Source organism: Coregonus clupeaformis, chromosome 12 (genome assembly GCF_020615455.1).
Source record: "Coregonus clupeaformis isolate EN_2021a chromosome 12, ASM2061545v1, whole genome shotgun sequence".
Lineage (NCBI taxonomy): Eukaryota > Metazoa > Chordata > Actinopteri > Salmoniformes > Salmonidae > Coregonus > Coregonus clupeaformis.
In genome coordinates this window covers 8,317,523-8,334,312 of record NC_059203.1, presented here as the reverse complement: position 1 = coordinate 8,334,312, position 16,790 = coordinate 8,317,523, and the positions used below count along the sequence as shown (strand labels likewise).

General features: G+C 46.0%; 1 protein-coding gene across 2 annotated transcripts in view; it reads left to right on the top strand.

Annotated features, from left to right (window-relative positions):
- The window catches only part of LOC121577761 (receptor-type tyrosine-protein phosphatase gamma-like), a 283,598-nt gene that overhangs the window by 78,403 nt on the left and 188,405 nt on the right, over positions 1–16,790 (top strand). For both annotated transcript variants that reach the window (XM_045223696.1, XM_045223695.1), the window contains exon 2: positions 6,884–6,988. In XM_045223696.1, the coding sequence (XP_045079631.1) occupies positions 6,884–6,988 (105 nt within the window). The remainder of the gene's footprint in view (positions 1–6,883; positions 6,989–16,790) is intronic.

The window sequence follows — 16,790 nt, the reverse complement described above, 5'->3', positions numbered from 1 at the left end:
TGTCCCTCCGACACGCTCTCGTGTTGCCTTCCAGTGTTTCTGCTTCATGGACGATGCACTGGCGCTTTGGCTTTACAGCTCTCTCTCTACCCTTCTCTCTCTCTTTATCTCTCTTTTTCTCTATCTCTTTGTCTATGTCTCTTTCTCTATCTCTGTCTTTCTTTCTTTCTTTCTTTCTTTTTTTTCTTTCTTTCTTTCTTTCTTTCTTTCTTTCTTTCTCTCTCTCTCTCTCTCTCTCTCTCTCTCTCTCTCTCTCTCTCTCTCTCTCTCTCTCTCTCTCTCTCTCTCTCTCTCTCTCTCTCTCTCTCTCTCCCTTATCCCTCTCTTTCTCACCTCTCGCTCTCTCTCTCTCTCTCTCATTTGTGTGCTGCTCTCACTGCCTTTGGCTGAGGCTAAAGTGGACTCACCCCATGCTGGGTTGTCTTTGCTCCAGGGACTGATTCCATCTCATCTCTGCTGCTCTCCCTACCCAGTCTCAACTCCATACCCTAGGCCCAACCACAGCCCCTATCCTATAGCCCAATGCCAAGACCAAACTTTCAGCCACCATTCCTCACCCACCCCCATCCACAGCCCCAGCCCCATCCCATCTTAATCCCTACCCCAGACCCGGTGCCTGACCCTCTGCCTGGGGATCTGGTCACCCACCACAGAGTGTGTGGAGAACTATTACTATTACAGCCTTGCAAGGTTTATTTAACGTGACAGCTGTTACTCTCTGATCACCACAGTGCAAGTGTTTTGGACTGCCAGTATGTGTGTGTATGTGTTTGTGAGAGAATAAGAGAGGGTGTGTTTGTATTCATGTTAGTAGGTTTTATGTGTGTGTATGTGTGTGTGCATGTGTGTTTGCTTGCCACGGCTGTCCTTCAGCAGTAAAGAGGTATTGGAGAGAGATGTAAAGAATGCTAATGAAGTGTATCACGGGAGTGAGGACTGCCCTTCCTGGCTGGCTCACACAGCACTGTGTGTGCGTGTGTGTGTGTGTGTGTGTGTGTGTGTGTGTGTGTGTGTGTGTGTGTGTGACCGCGTGTGTGTGTTTGTGTCTGGACACCCCATGCTACCTCCTCAAACCACTGAGGAGAAAAAGTGTATAAAAACCCAAGGTTAAGTACATGAACACAGGATTCGGCTCTGCATTTTAATTAAGTGAGAGCAAACAGGCAGCAATAGCTTCAATGGCTGGCCCGCCGTGATGGATGGATGGATGGATGGCAGGAACCAATGTTCTCCATCTCTCTTCTCAATAGGAACTTTTGTGTGACTCACTCTGTGTGGAAACAAAGACAGGGTCAGCCAAAGTTTCAGGCTTTTTCAGCTTTACTGGCAGTACGTACACGGTTGGAGCAAGGAAGCACAAGTGTTGTGGTTGGCACTCACGTCTATTGTATTTGCTATGCAGATTTTGCATGGTGTGTTTGTGTCAGTGTGTTTACATTCTGACCTTGCTAATCACCCCTTTCAAATAAAGCTCTGTATGTGTTCTCTATCCTAGTGAATCTGGAGGTTGACATTGCGGGTGCTGTTGGTGTTTGCCAAAAAGAGCCTATCACAACTTCATTCTCCTTGTGAAACCACCAATGGCACCTTCATTCTCTATTTCCAGGACACTGCAGAACTGTCTACTTTATTTGGCTTTCTGTTAAAGCTGAGGCCTGAGCTGTGCAGAAGTTTTATAGTTCTACACTGAGCCTTATTAGATTCAATCTCTCATTCTGCAGAGTATGAGATGGCGTGACAAAAATGTCAGCCCCCAATCTCTCTCTCATAAGAGCACATTCCTCTAATAGGAAAGTATAAGTCAATTAGGTCAGAATTCATTTAGGCCAGCACAGCAGAATGGAACCTCTGGGAGCCAGATTAGATATTAGGAGATATCACTAGCATTGCCGCCTTCACTGTTAGGACTTTCTCAAGTTCCTTCAAAACACTATATGGTCTTTGCAATGAATCTTAATAAGATGCTGTTTTTTTAAGACAGGGTTTTTCACATCACTAGTGCATGACTGCTAGTGTGTGTGTGTATGTGTGTGTGTGTGTGTGTGTGTGTGTGTGTCTGCTGCATTGCTGGCTGTGTTGATGTTGATAGTCTCTGACAGGGTCTAGGAGAGCAGGGAAGTGGTGACTTGTGGTAGATGAGATAGAGAGCAGTGGATAGGAGGACAGGAGGTGGATGTGTTGTATGGTAATTGCAGTGTTCTCCTTACGTGCTTTTGCCCATAGTTTGCTAAATGTATTATTCCTTAAGCAAATACAGTATTCCATGTGTTATTTAACCGGAGGGGATGGCTGCCGTTTTACGGGCTCCTAACTGTGCTATTGTGTGTGTTTTATATACTTTTTATATACTTCTTCTCAGAGACCAGGCCCAAATCCTTCACGTGAAGAAAAGACAGTAATACAGGGGGGCGGAGATCGGGGTGGCTTGTGAGAATTGGGTGGGTAAACCGCCTCTACCATCCGTTCAATTGGCCAACGTGCAATCACTGGAGAATAAACTTGATGATCTCCGTTCGAGACTATCCTACCAACGGGACATAAAAAACTGTAATATCCTATGTTTCACTGAGTCGTGGCTGAACGACGACACGGATAATAGACAGACAGTTTTCCGTGCATCGGCAGTACAGAACGGCTACGTCTGGTAAGATGAGGGGTGGGGGTGTGTGTCTATTTGTCAATAACAGCTGGTGCGCGATGTCTAATATTAAGGAAGTCTCTAGGTATTGCTCGCCTGAGGTAGAGTACCTCATGAAAAGCTGTAGACCACACTATCTACCAAGAGAGTTTTCATCTATATTTTTCGTAGCAATCTACTTACCACCACAAACCGATGCTGGCACTAAGACCGCACTCAACGAGCTGTATAAGGCCATAAGCAAACAAGAAAATGCTCATCCAGAAGCAGCGCTTCGAGTGGCCAGGGACTTTAAAGCAGGCAAACTTAAATCAGTTTTACCTAATTTCTACCAGCATGTCGCATGTGTAACCAGAGGAAAATAAACTCTAGACCACCTTTACTCCACACACAGAGATGCATACAAAGCTCTCCCTCCATTTGGCAAATCTGACCATAATTCTATTCTCCTGATTCCTGCTTACAAGCAAAAACTAAAGCAGACAGTACCAGTGACTCGCTCAATACGGAAGTGGTCAGATGACACGGATGCTACGCTACAGGACTGTTTTACTAGCACAGACTGGAATATGTTCTGGGATTCATCCAATGGCATTGAGGAGTATACCAACTCAGTCACCGGCTTCATCAATAAGTGCATCGATGACGTCGTCCCCACAGTGACCGTACGTACATATCCCAACCAGAAGCCATGGATTACAGGCAACATCCGCACTGAGCTAAAGGCTAGAGCTGCCACTCTGGACGCTTATAAGAAACCCCGCTTTGCCCTCAGATGAACCATCAAACAGGCAAAGCTTCAATACAGGACTAAGATTGAATCCAGGGCTTGCAAACTATTACAGACTACAAAGGCCTACTCGAGCCTACTAGACGAGCTAAATGCCTTTTATGCTCGTTTCGAGGCAAGCAACACTGAAGCCTGCATGAGAGCACTAGCTGTTCTGGACGACTGTGTGATCACGCTCTCTGTAGCTGATGTGAGTAAGACCTTTAAACAGGTCAACATTCACAAGGCAGTGAGTCCAGACTGATTACCAGGATGTGTACTCAGAGCATGCGCAGACCAACTGGCAAGTGTCTTCACTGACATTTTCAACCTCTCCCTGACCGAGTCTGTAATACCTACATGTTTCAAGCAGACCACCATAGTCCCTGTGCCCAAGAAAGCAAAGGTAACCTGCCTAAATGAAACCCTAGACCCACTCCAATTCGCAATACCGCCCCAACAGATCCACAGATGATGCAATCTCAATGCTTCTCTTTCCCGCCTGGACAAAAGGAACACCTATGCGAGAATGCTGTTCATTGACTACAGCTCAGCGTTCAACACTGTAGGACCCACAAAGCTCATCACTAAGCTAAGGACCCTGGGACTAAACACCTCCCTTTGCAACTGGATCCTGGACTTCCTGAATGGCCACCCCTAGGTGGTAAGGGTAGGCAACAACACATCTGCCACGCTGATCCTCAACACGGGGCCCCTCAGGGGTGCGTGCTTAGTCCCCTCCTGTACTCGCTGTTCAACCATGACTGCGTGGCCAAGCACAATTCCAACACCATCATTAAGTTTGCTGACGTCACAACAGTGGTAGGCCTGATCACCGACAACGATGAGACAGCCTATAGGGAGGAGGTCAGAGACCTGGCAATGTGGTGCCAGGACAACAACCTCTCCCGCAACGTGAGCAAGACAAAGGAGCTGATCGTGGACTACAGGAAATAGAGGGCCGAATACGCCCCCATTCACATCGACGGGGCTGTAGTGGAGCGGGTCGAGAGTTTCAAGCTCCTTGGTGTCCAACAAACTATCATAGTCCAAACACACCAAGACAGTCATGAAGAGGGCACAACAACACCTTTTCCCCCTCAGGAGACTGAAAAGATTTGGCATGGGTCCCCAGACCCTCAAAGTTCTACAGCTGCACCATCGAGACCGGTTGCATCACCGCCTGGTATGGCAACTGCTCGGCATCTGACCGTAAGGCGCTAAAGAGGGTAGTGCGTACGGCCCAGTACATCACTGGGGCCAAGCTTCCTGCCATCCAGGACCAATATACTAGGCGGTGTCAGAGGAAGGCCCCAGAAATTGTCAAAGACTCCAGTCACCCAAGTCATAGACTGTTCTCTCTGCTACCGCACGGCAAGCGGTACCGGAGCGCCAAGTCTATGTCCAAAAGGCTCCTTAACAGCTTCTACCCCCAAGCCATAAGACTGCTGAACAATTAATGAAATGGCCACCTGGACTATTTACCTTGACACCCACCCCCCACTCCTTTGTTTTTACACTGCTGCTACTCGCTGTTTATTATCTATGCATAGTCACTTTACCCCTACCTACATGTACAAATTACCTCAACTAACCTGTACCCCCGGCACATTGACTCAGTACCAGTTCCCCCAATAACCTCGTTATTGTTATTTTACTTTAATGTATTTAGTAAATATTTTCTTAACTCTATTTCTTGAACTGCATTGTTGGTTAAGGTCTTGTAAGTAAGCATTTCACGGTAAGGTCTACACCTGTTGTATTCGGCGCATGTGACAAATAAAAATGTATTTGATTTGATTTGACTGTTTTTAAATTGGCACTACCAGTCGAAGGCTGTTCCCTCCTCTGTCTTCCCTCCTTTCTCTTCCTCTGGAAACACAAAGAAGGTCTCTGTTCTTTTGTCGAATCTTCCTCTCTTCCTCCCCTCCTCTCCTCCTGCTGAACAGTTGCCAGGCAGCAGGCTGCCCATCACAGTGACCCGGATACTGTCGTTAGGAGAGCGGGCTTGGCTGTAAAAAGGGTCCCGCCCCACTATGACCGGACACTGCATAGATCTGTCCTCTTCTCTCCCTCTTTCTCTATCTATTTTTCTCCTCTCCTTCAACCCCAACTCTGCCATCTATCCCTCTGTATACTTTTTCCCCATCTCCTCCCATCCCTAGTTCCCTCTCCCCTCCCCATATTGTCATTGGCACTGACATTAATATAATTCTGTTAGAGTGGTGGAGGATAGTTTCAGTGCAGCCCTGGACCTCTGTGCTGGGCTTTGGCACTGTGAACTGACTGACTGCTTTAATGGACACCTGTGTAGATAGTGGCTAGCTGCTAAATGACTCACCGGCGTCTGAAGCGGTGCAGCCATGGGAAGGAATGAGATGAGCTAACACGGTGTGTGTGTTAAAGAAAGCGAGTGAAGGGTCAGAGACAAAGGGAGAGAGGGAGAGTGAATGACAGAAAGAGAGACAGGAAGAAGGATAGTGAGAAGATGGGTTTGGCGTGGATTGAGAGGTTAGGGTGGGGCTGTGCATAATTACATTTTCTGTTGGGAGAGTATTGGGAATCGATAATGTAATTCATAGAAAAGCCATAGACTGGCCTCTCATTGACATTCACAGTCATGCTCAAGCTTACATCCCCAAGAATTAAAGAAGAGAAAAAACAAAGAGTCACCCATTGTTCATATCAAGCCATTAAGTACCCATAATGCCCAGCGAGAAGCCTTTAAAATTCCATTAGGCTTTGATTGCCATCTCTGGTGGCCCAGTGTCCTTGGTGATGCAGTGAGTAAGGAAGTAACCACACTGTGTCCTCTTACCTGTGACGCTCTCTCTCTCTCTCTGTCCTTATAGCCGCAGGTGGCCATTTTAGGTCAGATGAGATGTAGAATGGCAGTTACCCCCAGGTACTGCCAAAGCCCATTTGTGGCACAGCAAGGTGAGGGGCAGGAGCGTGGGTGACTCTTACCCAAAACCCTGAGCAGCCAGCAGCTCACATCCCAGAGCCACAGTCACAATGGGCCTGGCGTGATCAGATCTGACAAAGGAAGGAGCACACACGTGCGCACACATACATAAACACATACACACAGCCATCATCCTCTCTTCCCGTCTCATACAGTATCTCAGGCCCACCTCTATGATGGGGCGGTGGGTCAGAATAATCAAAGATGCAACATCACACCTCAGGCTGGTCCCCTGCTCTCTGCATCAGTGTTCAGAGACCCTCCTCTCTTTACCAATGTGCTGCACTATGTATCTGTATTCATGCCTATGTTTAAGGACATTATTGTGGCTTTCGTGGTAGGATGTTTTGGTGAGTCATTGAAGCACTGTTTGAGGTGCCGGTTGTGTAACTCCACTGTGTTCAAGTCACAGTCAGACCCTGTTTCTTAATGAGTGTTTTTTTGTTCTACAACAGTAAGCGAGTGCAGTGCCATGTTGGTGACATCCTTGTCCTTTCTCTCCTCCACACAGCGCTGACAGGAGGGCAGCCCGGGGCCACGCAAGGGAGCCAAGATGGCCGAGTGCCCGGGACCAGACTCAGGAGAGCGGCCGAGGAGTCCTACTGGGCCTACTCAGGTGTGTGGGTGTGTGTGTGTAGTTGCAGCATGGTTGTTACTCTCCCCCCTCTCCCTCCCCCTCCCCCTCCCCTGCCCACTCTCCCCCTATCCTCCCTGCTCTTTAGAGCAAAGGCCTCAGGGATTCTCTGGGCTTTTTATTTGTATGTTTCTGTGGAGAAAAAGTTACTTTTGTTGTCCCTCTGAGCGATATTTGCAGAGGAGGAACCTTCATATTTTGCTGTCCAACCAAGCCTCGGGCTACCAATGATCTTTATTTGATTTATTTAAATATTTCTGTCTACTCTGATTGTAGCCCGTCGCCGCTGCATTAAAGTCAGGGCCTTGTGGCAAAGTGGACAGATTCACTTAGCGAGCTGGGTATTGATGCTAAGATCTAGTGTCTATTATATTTTGTGTCATGGCACACTTTAATATTAAAGACTTAACCATGGGTGTAATTTCAGCAAGAGGAAAACAATAGAGATTCTGTTGGACGGTCACAGAGATGCCTCCATTTTGTAAGCTGGCTGGATTTCTGCAGGACAAACTGATAGGCTGGTGCTATTGACAGTGTTTTAGATGTGTGTGTGTGTGTGTGTGTGTGTGTGTGTGTGTGTGTGTGTGTGTGTGTGTGTGCGCGCATGCGTGTGTGTATGTGAGAGAGTCAGCTTGAGGATATGAAGTTATGTATGGTTTATTTAAATAATCATATCAGTCCCTCGGGGGCCTGATCACCCAGTGCTACATCTCCTCTCAAGAGCCCTTATGCCTCGCTGTAATACCAGCAACCACAAACCTGTCACTAAATAATACTGAACTGCAGCTACCTCTCTCTCTCTCTCTCTCGCTCTCTCTCTCTCGCTCTCTCTCTCTCTCTCTCTCTCTCTCTCTCTCTCTCTCTCTCTCTCTCTCTCTCTCTCTCTCTCTCTCTCTATCTCTCTCTCTCTCTCTCTTTCTCTCTCTCTCTCTGTCTCTCTCTCTATCTCCTTCTTGCTCTCTCTCTCTCTCTATCTCCTTCTTGCTCTCTCGCTCTCTCTCGCTTTCTTTCTTTCTGGGCCTTAGGGACCTGCAGGAGAGGAGAGGCACACAGTATGTAGGGTTGTCCCTAGATATCGCCTGAGTTTGTACACAGCTCTCCTCTCTCTCTGTGTGTGTTAATGCGTCATTCTCTCTGGCAGGCGGATGGGGCAGTCTGCTGTGCCTTAGTGAGGTAGCCATCCTGTAATCTGTCATCGGAACACTAGTGGATCTGATTAGAACTAGCTCATTTGGACATAGCTTTAGAACTCTGATGTGTCATCACGGGGGACTGCTTTTACTCTTTTACGGTCTTCATAATTACAAGTGCTTTCCTATATATTTTAAGAGGCCTTTTTGTGAGGGTTTGACTGAAACACTGAGGCCAGATCAATAGGCCTTCCCTCACTCTGTCAACTCTGCCTTCTGCTCCAGACGCCGCTATAAACATTGAAGTTCGCATTAAAAGTGGATTTGATGGAAAGTTCCACTTTTCCACTTCAGAAAATCATTACCTTAAAGGCATTATAAATCGTCCCCCCGCCTCTCCCTCCCCTCACCCCCAACTTGCTGGATATTAATTTTAAAGCCCTGGTGGCCTTAATACTTCTGGCATCAATGGGGAGACGTACCCTAATTTATGAGATAGAGAATTCACCACCTTGTCCTTTACATATCAGTCCTCATAGCCTATTTTATATTCACTGGCAGGCTTGAGTTGAGAGCTCTCAAGGTTTTGTGTGCAACTTTGAAGAAAAGGAATGAAGATGGAAATTGATGATATGTTGTAATGTAGTTGTGGCTTAAATAGACAGCTTATAAAGTGAGTCATTTCTGTGAGGATATTAAACAGAAAGGTGTTGATCCTCTTCAGTATGCTGCTTTACTCAGTATGCTTAATTCAACCTTCTATTCTTTGAGTGTGCCTTTACTTCTTATGATTCTTTGTACACGTATCGTTTTTCTATGTGTATTTCTGAGGAAGTTTTAGTATGCGTTTGACTGGATTCTCTATGTATATTCAGTTTGCTGTAGTAGGGGAAAAAGAAAAGCTTAATTGTATCTACCTTGACTCTGCAGTGCTCACTGTTTCCTAAAATGCACTTAAGGGTGATTCCTAATGGCTTGATATGTACATTATTTACTGAATGGCCTCTTCAGACAGGGTCATTCGTGCAAGGTGTGATGTGTTGTGTATTATCCAACACCTTTCAGTGATTGCATCAGCACTCAGTGGAATTCCATGTAATTCAAGATCATCAGAGTTATGACAATGGGTGGGTTTCTGGTTGTCATGCCAACCTTTACAAAATGGCCTGCCATAGAGGTTCTGAAATGACATTATGACAATTACAGACTCACCTGTCAGCAGCAGTCCTTATCTTATACAATGATCTGCAATGAAGATGGAGAAATTATTATTATTATTTTCACACACAATTGTTTTTGAAAATGTATCTTGTTAGCACAGGAGAGTGTTTTTACACAGGTGGTCACTGGTCACTGATAACTCTCTCCTCCAGCTCTAATGTGTAATTATTTATTCAAAGGAACATTTTGTTTAATAAGAGAAGAGAGAGAGAGAGAGAGAGAGAGAGAGAGAGAGAGAGAGAGCGAGAGAGAGCGAGAGAGAGCAAGAAGGAGATAGAGAGCAAGAAGGAGAGAGAGAGAGAGAGAGCGAGAGAGAGAGAGAGAGAGAGAGAGAGAGAGAGAGAGAGAGAGAGAGAGAGAGAGAGAGAGTGTCAAGGCAGCTGAATGTTTGGAGAGAACAGAGGCGGAGGGCAGCCTAACAGAATAAAAACAAAGCCTCAGACCTGACTTGGCATGCTGATGAGAGCAGCTTTCTATTGTGGTGTTTAAGTCCTCTTTTCTCTCACTCTCGGCTCTACTTGTCCCTGTCTGTGGTGGCACATCTCAATCTCTCTTTTACTCTGTCTGCCTTTCACACTCTCTACTATGTCAGTCAGTGTTTGCTTGTATGGTCACCCTTTAGTTGGCTTTAGTTGTTGTCTGCTATCTCTGAATGGCTCCGCCTGCTCTCAGGGTATACTATAGCTAATAGATCAGATAGCTCTGCTGCAGCTCTCACTTTGTGCTAATGAATTCACCTATGCAAATGCATCATGTGACATAGTGCTGTAATAGAAACAGGAAGTGTGAGAGAAGGGAGGGAAGGAGGAAAAGGATGGTTGAGGTGGAGGCTGGAAATGAGAATGATAGGGAGTGAAAAGAAGAATGACAGGAGAGCAAATGAGAGCGATGGGGAGAGAGTGTGTGAATTAATTCAAGAATGAATGAGAGAGATAGATAGACAGCCCTTGCTCTCTGGCTCTGTAAGGCTTCTTGTCTTTTGTTCATGAATGCGGCGTGCAGAGCTTGTCTGTGTGCTGTGTTTAAGTATGCACGGCAGAGCAGCACGGCCCATCATGAGGCCACTCTAATAGAATGACCCAGCTCTGCTGACAGCAGCACACTCTCCTGAAAACGGAGCCGCATATCTGCCACTGTACTGCAGTAATTGTGCAATTTACTGTACAGCCAATATCCTGCTGCCCTAATTGAATATGACTTTGTACTGTTTGAGTAATCTCTCCATTTTAGATCCTGACCTCAGGCATGCTTCAGCTCCGGAGAAAGGAAGACAGAGAGAGAGAGAGAGAGAGAGAGAGAGAGAGAGAGAGAGAGAGAGAGAGAGAGAGAGAGAGAGAGAGAGAGAGAGAGAGAGAGAGAGAGAGAGAGAGAGAGAGAGAGAGAGAGAGAGAGAGAGAGAGAGAGAGAGAGAGAGAAGAGAGAGAGAGAGAGAGAGAGAGAGAGAGAGAGAGAGAGAGAGAGAGAGAGAGAGAGAGAGAGGAGAGAAGAGAGAGAGAGAGGAGGAGAGAGAGGGAGAGGCGTGAGGTAGAAGCGCCTCACGCAGATAAAGCATGTAGGTCACATTGAGAGGCGGAGGGTTCCTGGCGATGAGATCACTACCGTCACCATCACTGCTGTTGCTGCTGCTGCCATCTTACTAGGGACACACCGTTCGCTTGACACACACAGAGAAAGGGAGAGAGAGAGAGAGAGAGAGAGAGAGAGAGAGAGAGAGAGAGAGAGAGAGAGAGAGAGAGGCGGAGAGAAGGTTGGAGAGAGAGAGGAGGATAGAGAGAGGGAGAGGCGTGAGGTAGAAGCGCCTCACGCAGATAAAGCATGTAGGTCACATTGAGAGGCGGAGGGTTCCTGGCGATGAGATCACTACCGTCACCATCACTGCTGCTGCTGCTGCTGCTGCTGCCATCTTACTAGGGACACACCGTTCGCTTGACACACACAGAGAAAGGGAGAGAGAGAGAGAGAGAGAGGGGGGAAGAGAGGACGGAAAGAGAGAGAGGGGGGTGGAGGTAAAGAGATGAGACCAAAACCAGACGGCTCTGTCGGATACCTAGCTTCTCTGATTTGTCTGTCTGCCTGGCTGAGTGAATCCTGTGTTTTTTCAAGTGTTTGGCCTTGTTTTTCTACTTGTTTGGTTTTATTTGTGAGTGGCTGGGCCTGTAAGTGGGTTATAAAGGGTACGGTGGGAGTATGGTGGATGGATCTCCCTCTCCCTTCCTCTCCTCTCTTTCCTCCTCTCCTCTCATTCCTCAGCACAGAACAGACTTTGCTAGTGATAGAGAAGAGATGAATGGATGGAGGGAGGGAAGGAAGGAATTAGGGAAGGGAGAGTGCAGTGAGGGGGAATTACAGGCTGCTTTTGACTTCATTAAATCTATTTTCCTGACGTACACACATGGGGTGGCTTGGTAGTAATGTTTTTATCACATAAGATATGCAGAATAAGATATTATGTGGAGTTATTTAAACACGCCAACTTATTAGTAATGCAAAGCCTTAGGCTGCATTAGGATGAATTCTGTAATTGTCATCATATTCATAAATGCATGGAAACATTCAGCTGTCAGCCAACAAACTAAGCTGCTTACCAACTATATATCTGGATGACTTTATGTAGTTTCCACAGTTATTCTATCAACAGGCGATCAAGATTTGTTTTAGCTTACACTAATGCTATTTCTCTGAATAGATTGATTAAATTGGCCTCAAGATCAGGCGAGTGCAAGCAGAATGGAGTGAATGAGATCAAATCAAGTGGAGGTGTGTGTGTGTGTAACGTGTGTGTGTGTAGATAAATGAAGGTTCAGCATAAGGCTTCTAGATCAGCCTGGCAGCCTTTAGATAATCACAGATCTGAGATGGATCTGCATGCAGCCATGTCCGGCAGTAGAGGGAGAAACAGAGAACGAGTGAGAAAGAGAGAGAGAGAAAGAGAGGGAGAGAGAGCGAGAGAGAAGGAATAACCCACCAGGAGGGGGAATCAGGGTGCAATCAAGAGCACTTCCTTGGATATCCATCTGCTGGAACACCTTTGATCATGTGCAGGGGAACGGAATTCCCACTGGGCGCGGATCTCTGATTAGGTCTGGCCTCAGGTGTAAATAAGATGGGAATTAAGCATGTGGCTGCATTTCTTCTGAACCCGTCAGCAGCCAGGGGGAGGCAGGGGGGGCAGGGGGCTGGTGGGGGGGCGGTCAGGGCTCTGGGCAGGCCCAGAGATACAGTGAACTCTGCGGGCCAGCTTAATGACTAAAGAGTGGAGCCTCTGGTGAAAGGAAAGTGGAAAATCATGGACGGAGCTAAATATAGGAAATAGGGAGAGAGGGTGGAGAGTGATGGGAAGTAGGTGATCACTCTTTAGTGTTTAATCTGCAGTTGGAGAGTGTGTGTGTGTGTGTGTGTGTGTGTGTGTGTGTGTGTGTGTGTGTGTGTGTGTGTGTGTGTGTGTGCGCGCGTGGTTTGATTTTACTATCCTTGTGGGGACCACATGTCCTCACCAGGGTAGTAAAACAAGGAAAATTGTGGGGATATTTGGAAAATTGCTATTTTAGGCTAAGGGGTTAGGTTTACGGTTACGGTTACGGTTAGGGTTAGAATTAAGGTTAGGGTTAGGAGTTAGGGTAAGGTTGAGTTTTAGGGGTTAGGGGTTTGGGGTTTGGTTTTAAGTTTAGGGTTAAGGTTAGGGTTAGGGGTTAGGGAAAATAGGAGTTTGAATGGGAATAAATGTTTTGGCCCCCACAAGGATATTAAAACAAATGTGTGTGTCTGGATGTGGATGCCTGCCAAATGAGTAACTATAAGACAAACGCTTGCTTTGGCCAATCTGATCTGTGCTGTAATGGGTGGTTAGGAGCTGTGTGTGTGTGCCTGTGTGGTTATAGTTTGTCTCTGCCATGCAGCTGTAAAGCAGCAAATGTATTATCCAGGGCCGCACATTGTGAAATTGATTAAAGTTTATTTAAAGCTTGTGTACTCTGGGCCATTATTCATAACAGGGCTGGTAATATCACCACACACAGAGACTCTGGGGAGACTGAGTTAGCATCATCTCTCTCTATAAAGCAGAGGAGGGCTGTTTGTGTGTGCCTGTGTATGTGGGGGTGTTTAGGGTTAGGTTTATAGTGAAGTGGGTGAGTGGAGGATAAATACAACGTATTTAGCAGAGCAAGGGGGTGAACAGATGAAGAATGGAGCAGAGGGGGATTTGAGGAAGATGTAGCTGAATAAGAGATGAGTGGAAATGTCAAATTTAATGTGAGCTTGCCTCTGAGTGGTCTGGTGAACATCGCCTTCTGAATAAGGTCCCTGGAGAGGTAACAGTGTTGCGCAACAGATTTTGAGGTGTGTGTGTGTGTTTCATGAGAGGGGTTAGACATGAACACACGCCGTGTCAGAGTCAAGGCCTTTGGACCAACCAGGTCCTTTGGGTTTTGTGCGTGTGTTTGTGTGTGTGTGTGTTACTGTCACCCTTGAACAGCACTCTCTGAGTTGTCACTCAGATGGTCTGCTCTGCTCAGAGCATGGCTCTGATCCTGGCATCACCCCACATGCCACCCTCATACACCACAGTGGCCCATTAGAGCATCCAGTGGTAACCCCCCTGTCTCTCCACATAGATTGTGTTTGTGTGTGTGTGTGTGTGTTTGAAATGGCCACTGGTGTCTGACTGATAGTGAACCAGGCTTTGCCTTCTGTCTCATTCATCTGCTGTTGACATTCAAGGCGATTTCCTCTGCGAGGGGAGCGATGCACTGCCTTATTAATTATGCCTGAAATATTAAAAAGACTATATCATGCATGAATTATTAATTCATTTCGCTGAGATCATCCCGGCTAAATATTTCCGAGTGTTGTCGTACATCATCCTGGAGGGGCGGTGGAAAGAAGGAGATGGTGTTCTACTAAACAGTGTGTGTGTTTGTGTGTGTGCATGCGTGCGTGCGTGTGTGCTTGCTTGAATTAGTGTGTTCATGTCTAATAAACAGAGCATTTGCCCTTTTCCTTGTTAAACTCTCAATCTCTCTGAAGACCTCTGAATAGATGCTCTACGTAAGGCTTGGGCGGTATCCAGATGTTCATACCTTCATACTGTCCTTGTGCCATCCCGGGGTATGCAGTTATTACCGGCACTGAACTAGTTGTATTTTATGTTTTGTTGTACTTTTTACCGCTTTTTCTTCCCAATTTCGTGATATCCAATTGGTAGTTACAGTCTTGTCCCATCGCTGCAACTCCCGTACGGACTCGGGAGAGGCGAAGGTCGAAAGCCATGCGTCCTCCGAAACACGACCCTGCCAAGCCGCAATGCTTCTTGACACACTGCTCGCTTAACCCGGAAGCCAGCCGCACCAATGTGTCGGAGGAAACGCTGTACAACTAGCGACCGAAGTCAGCGTGCATGCGCCCGGCCCACCACAAGGAGTCGCTAACGAACCCGGGTCTGTAGTGACGCCTCTAGCACTGCAATGCAGTGCCTTAGACCGCTGCATCACTCGGGAGGCCCAAGGGGCGTTATTGTTCAACGCGAACGACCTCAAATGAGCCTCTGTAATCTGAAGGTTAGCAATGCTAATAAGTACATGTAGAATCCCATAGCGGATGCTAGCTAAATTCTAATGAGTGCAGGTGAACATTTTATACAGTCTCTGACATAAACTATTTGCATGACAGACATCCCAGCTCATAAAGTTATACAAGTAACTAGAAAATGCTACTCAGTTTTCTGCATGAACAAAACAAATATTAGACAGCAAGGATCTTGATCCAGGATGGAATTCTCTGCTGTTTCCAAGAGAAGCTTGATTTTGCAAGAAGCTTACCACTTAACTAGCTACTAAGTTAGCAAACCAAATGCACAACTGCAAAGTATTGAGTACATTTTAGATAGTTTACTTAGTTATAAGATATCTAGATGGCAAATATTCTGTTGTGAATTCCATACAAGTGTTACTAGATTACCTGGCGCGTGCTGCACAACAGTGAGAGTGACTCACGAGGCTCCGGTCTCTTGTTGTTGTGCGCTTGCAAACAAACAACATGTGACTGGCTCAGCTGTTTTAGGGAACTACTGGTAAGCTTCATAATGAAAAATAATGTAACAGGTAAAATGAAGAATGCAATCTGCTTTATCTCGTAACCAAGTGCACAAGTTGACCGCAGGTATTTACTTAAAAAGTCCAAATAAATATTAACATTTTATAAAAAACTTAAAATAAATATCAACGATATTGAAAATCATACCTTGGGTATTTCAAAATATCCATGGAAACGGTAAACGAGGCAGAGAGACTCATTCATACCTGCAGTAGTTTAACGTGAAGCTCAGGTCCAGGAGAGTTTAGAGATGTCATTAGTCTCCTAAAGCCTGATGGTAACTACCGCAGAGATAGAGAAAGGAAATGCCATTCAAATGAATTGAAAAAGGAGGTGTAGCATAGGCCTGAGACACCCAGATTGATCCTGTATTCAATGTTCTTATGAACGTTTCCATTACATTGTAATTGTCAGTGTGCTTTGGCAAGGACGAATACTTTGATAGTTCCGCCCACTCATCTGCACCGGTAGGCGGACACACACACAATTTTTTTTTAATACCCCTGTTGGCACCAGTGTGAATTATAGATTAGATGTCATCTACAATCATAGTGATGATTTTAAATATACATATTAAAGGACAATGTACAGTGCATTCGGAAAGTATTCAGACCCCTTCCCTTTTTCCACATTGTGTTACGTTACAGCCTTATTCTAAAATGGATTAAATTAATGTTTTCCGTCATCAATCTACACACAATACCCCATAATGACAAAGCGAAAACAGGTTTGTAGAAATGTTTGCAAATGTATTCTAAATAAAAAACAGAAATACCTTATTTACATAGGTATTCAGACCCTTTGCTATGAGACTCGAAATTGAGCTCTGGTGCATCCTGTTTCCATTGATCATCCTTGAGATGTTTCTACAACTAGATGTAAAAAATAAATTTAAAAAATTTAACCTTTATTTAACTAGGCAAGTCAGCTAAGAACACATTTTTATTTACAAAGACGCCCTACACCGGCCAAACCCTCCCCTAACCCGGACGACGCTGGGCCAATTGTGCTCCGCCCTATGGGACTCCTGATCACGGCCGGTTGTGATACAGCCCGGGATCGAACCTGGGTCTGTAGTGACGCCTCTTAGACCACTGCGCCACTCAGTCCCCTGTCCACCTGTGGTAAATTCAATTGATTGGACATGATTTGGAAAGGCACACACCTGTCTATATAAGGTCCCACAGTTGACAGTGCATGTCAGAGCAAAAACCAAGCCATGAGGTCAAAGGAATTGTCCGTAGAGCTCCGAGACAGGATTGTGTTGAGGCACAGATCTGGGGAAGGGTACCAAAAGATGTATGCAGCATTGATGCGCACCAAGAACACAGTGGCCTCCATCA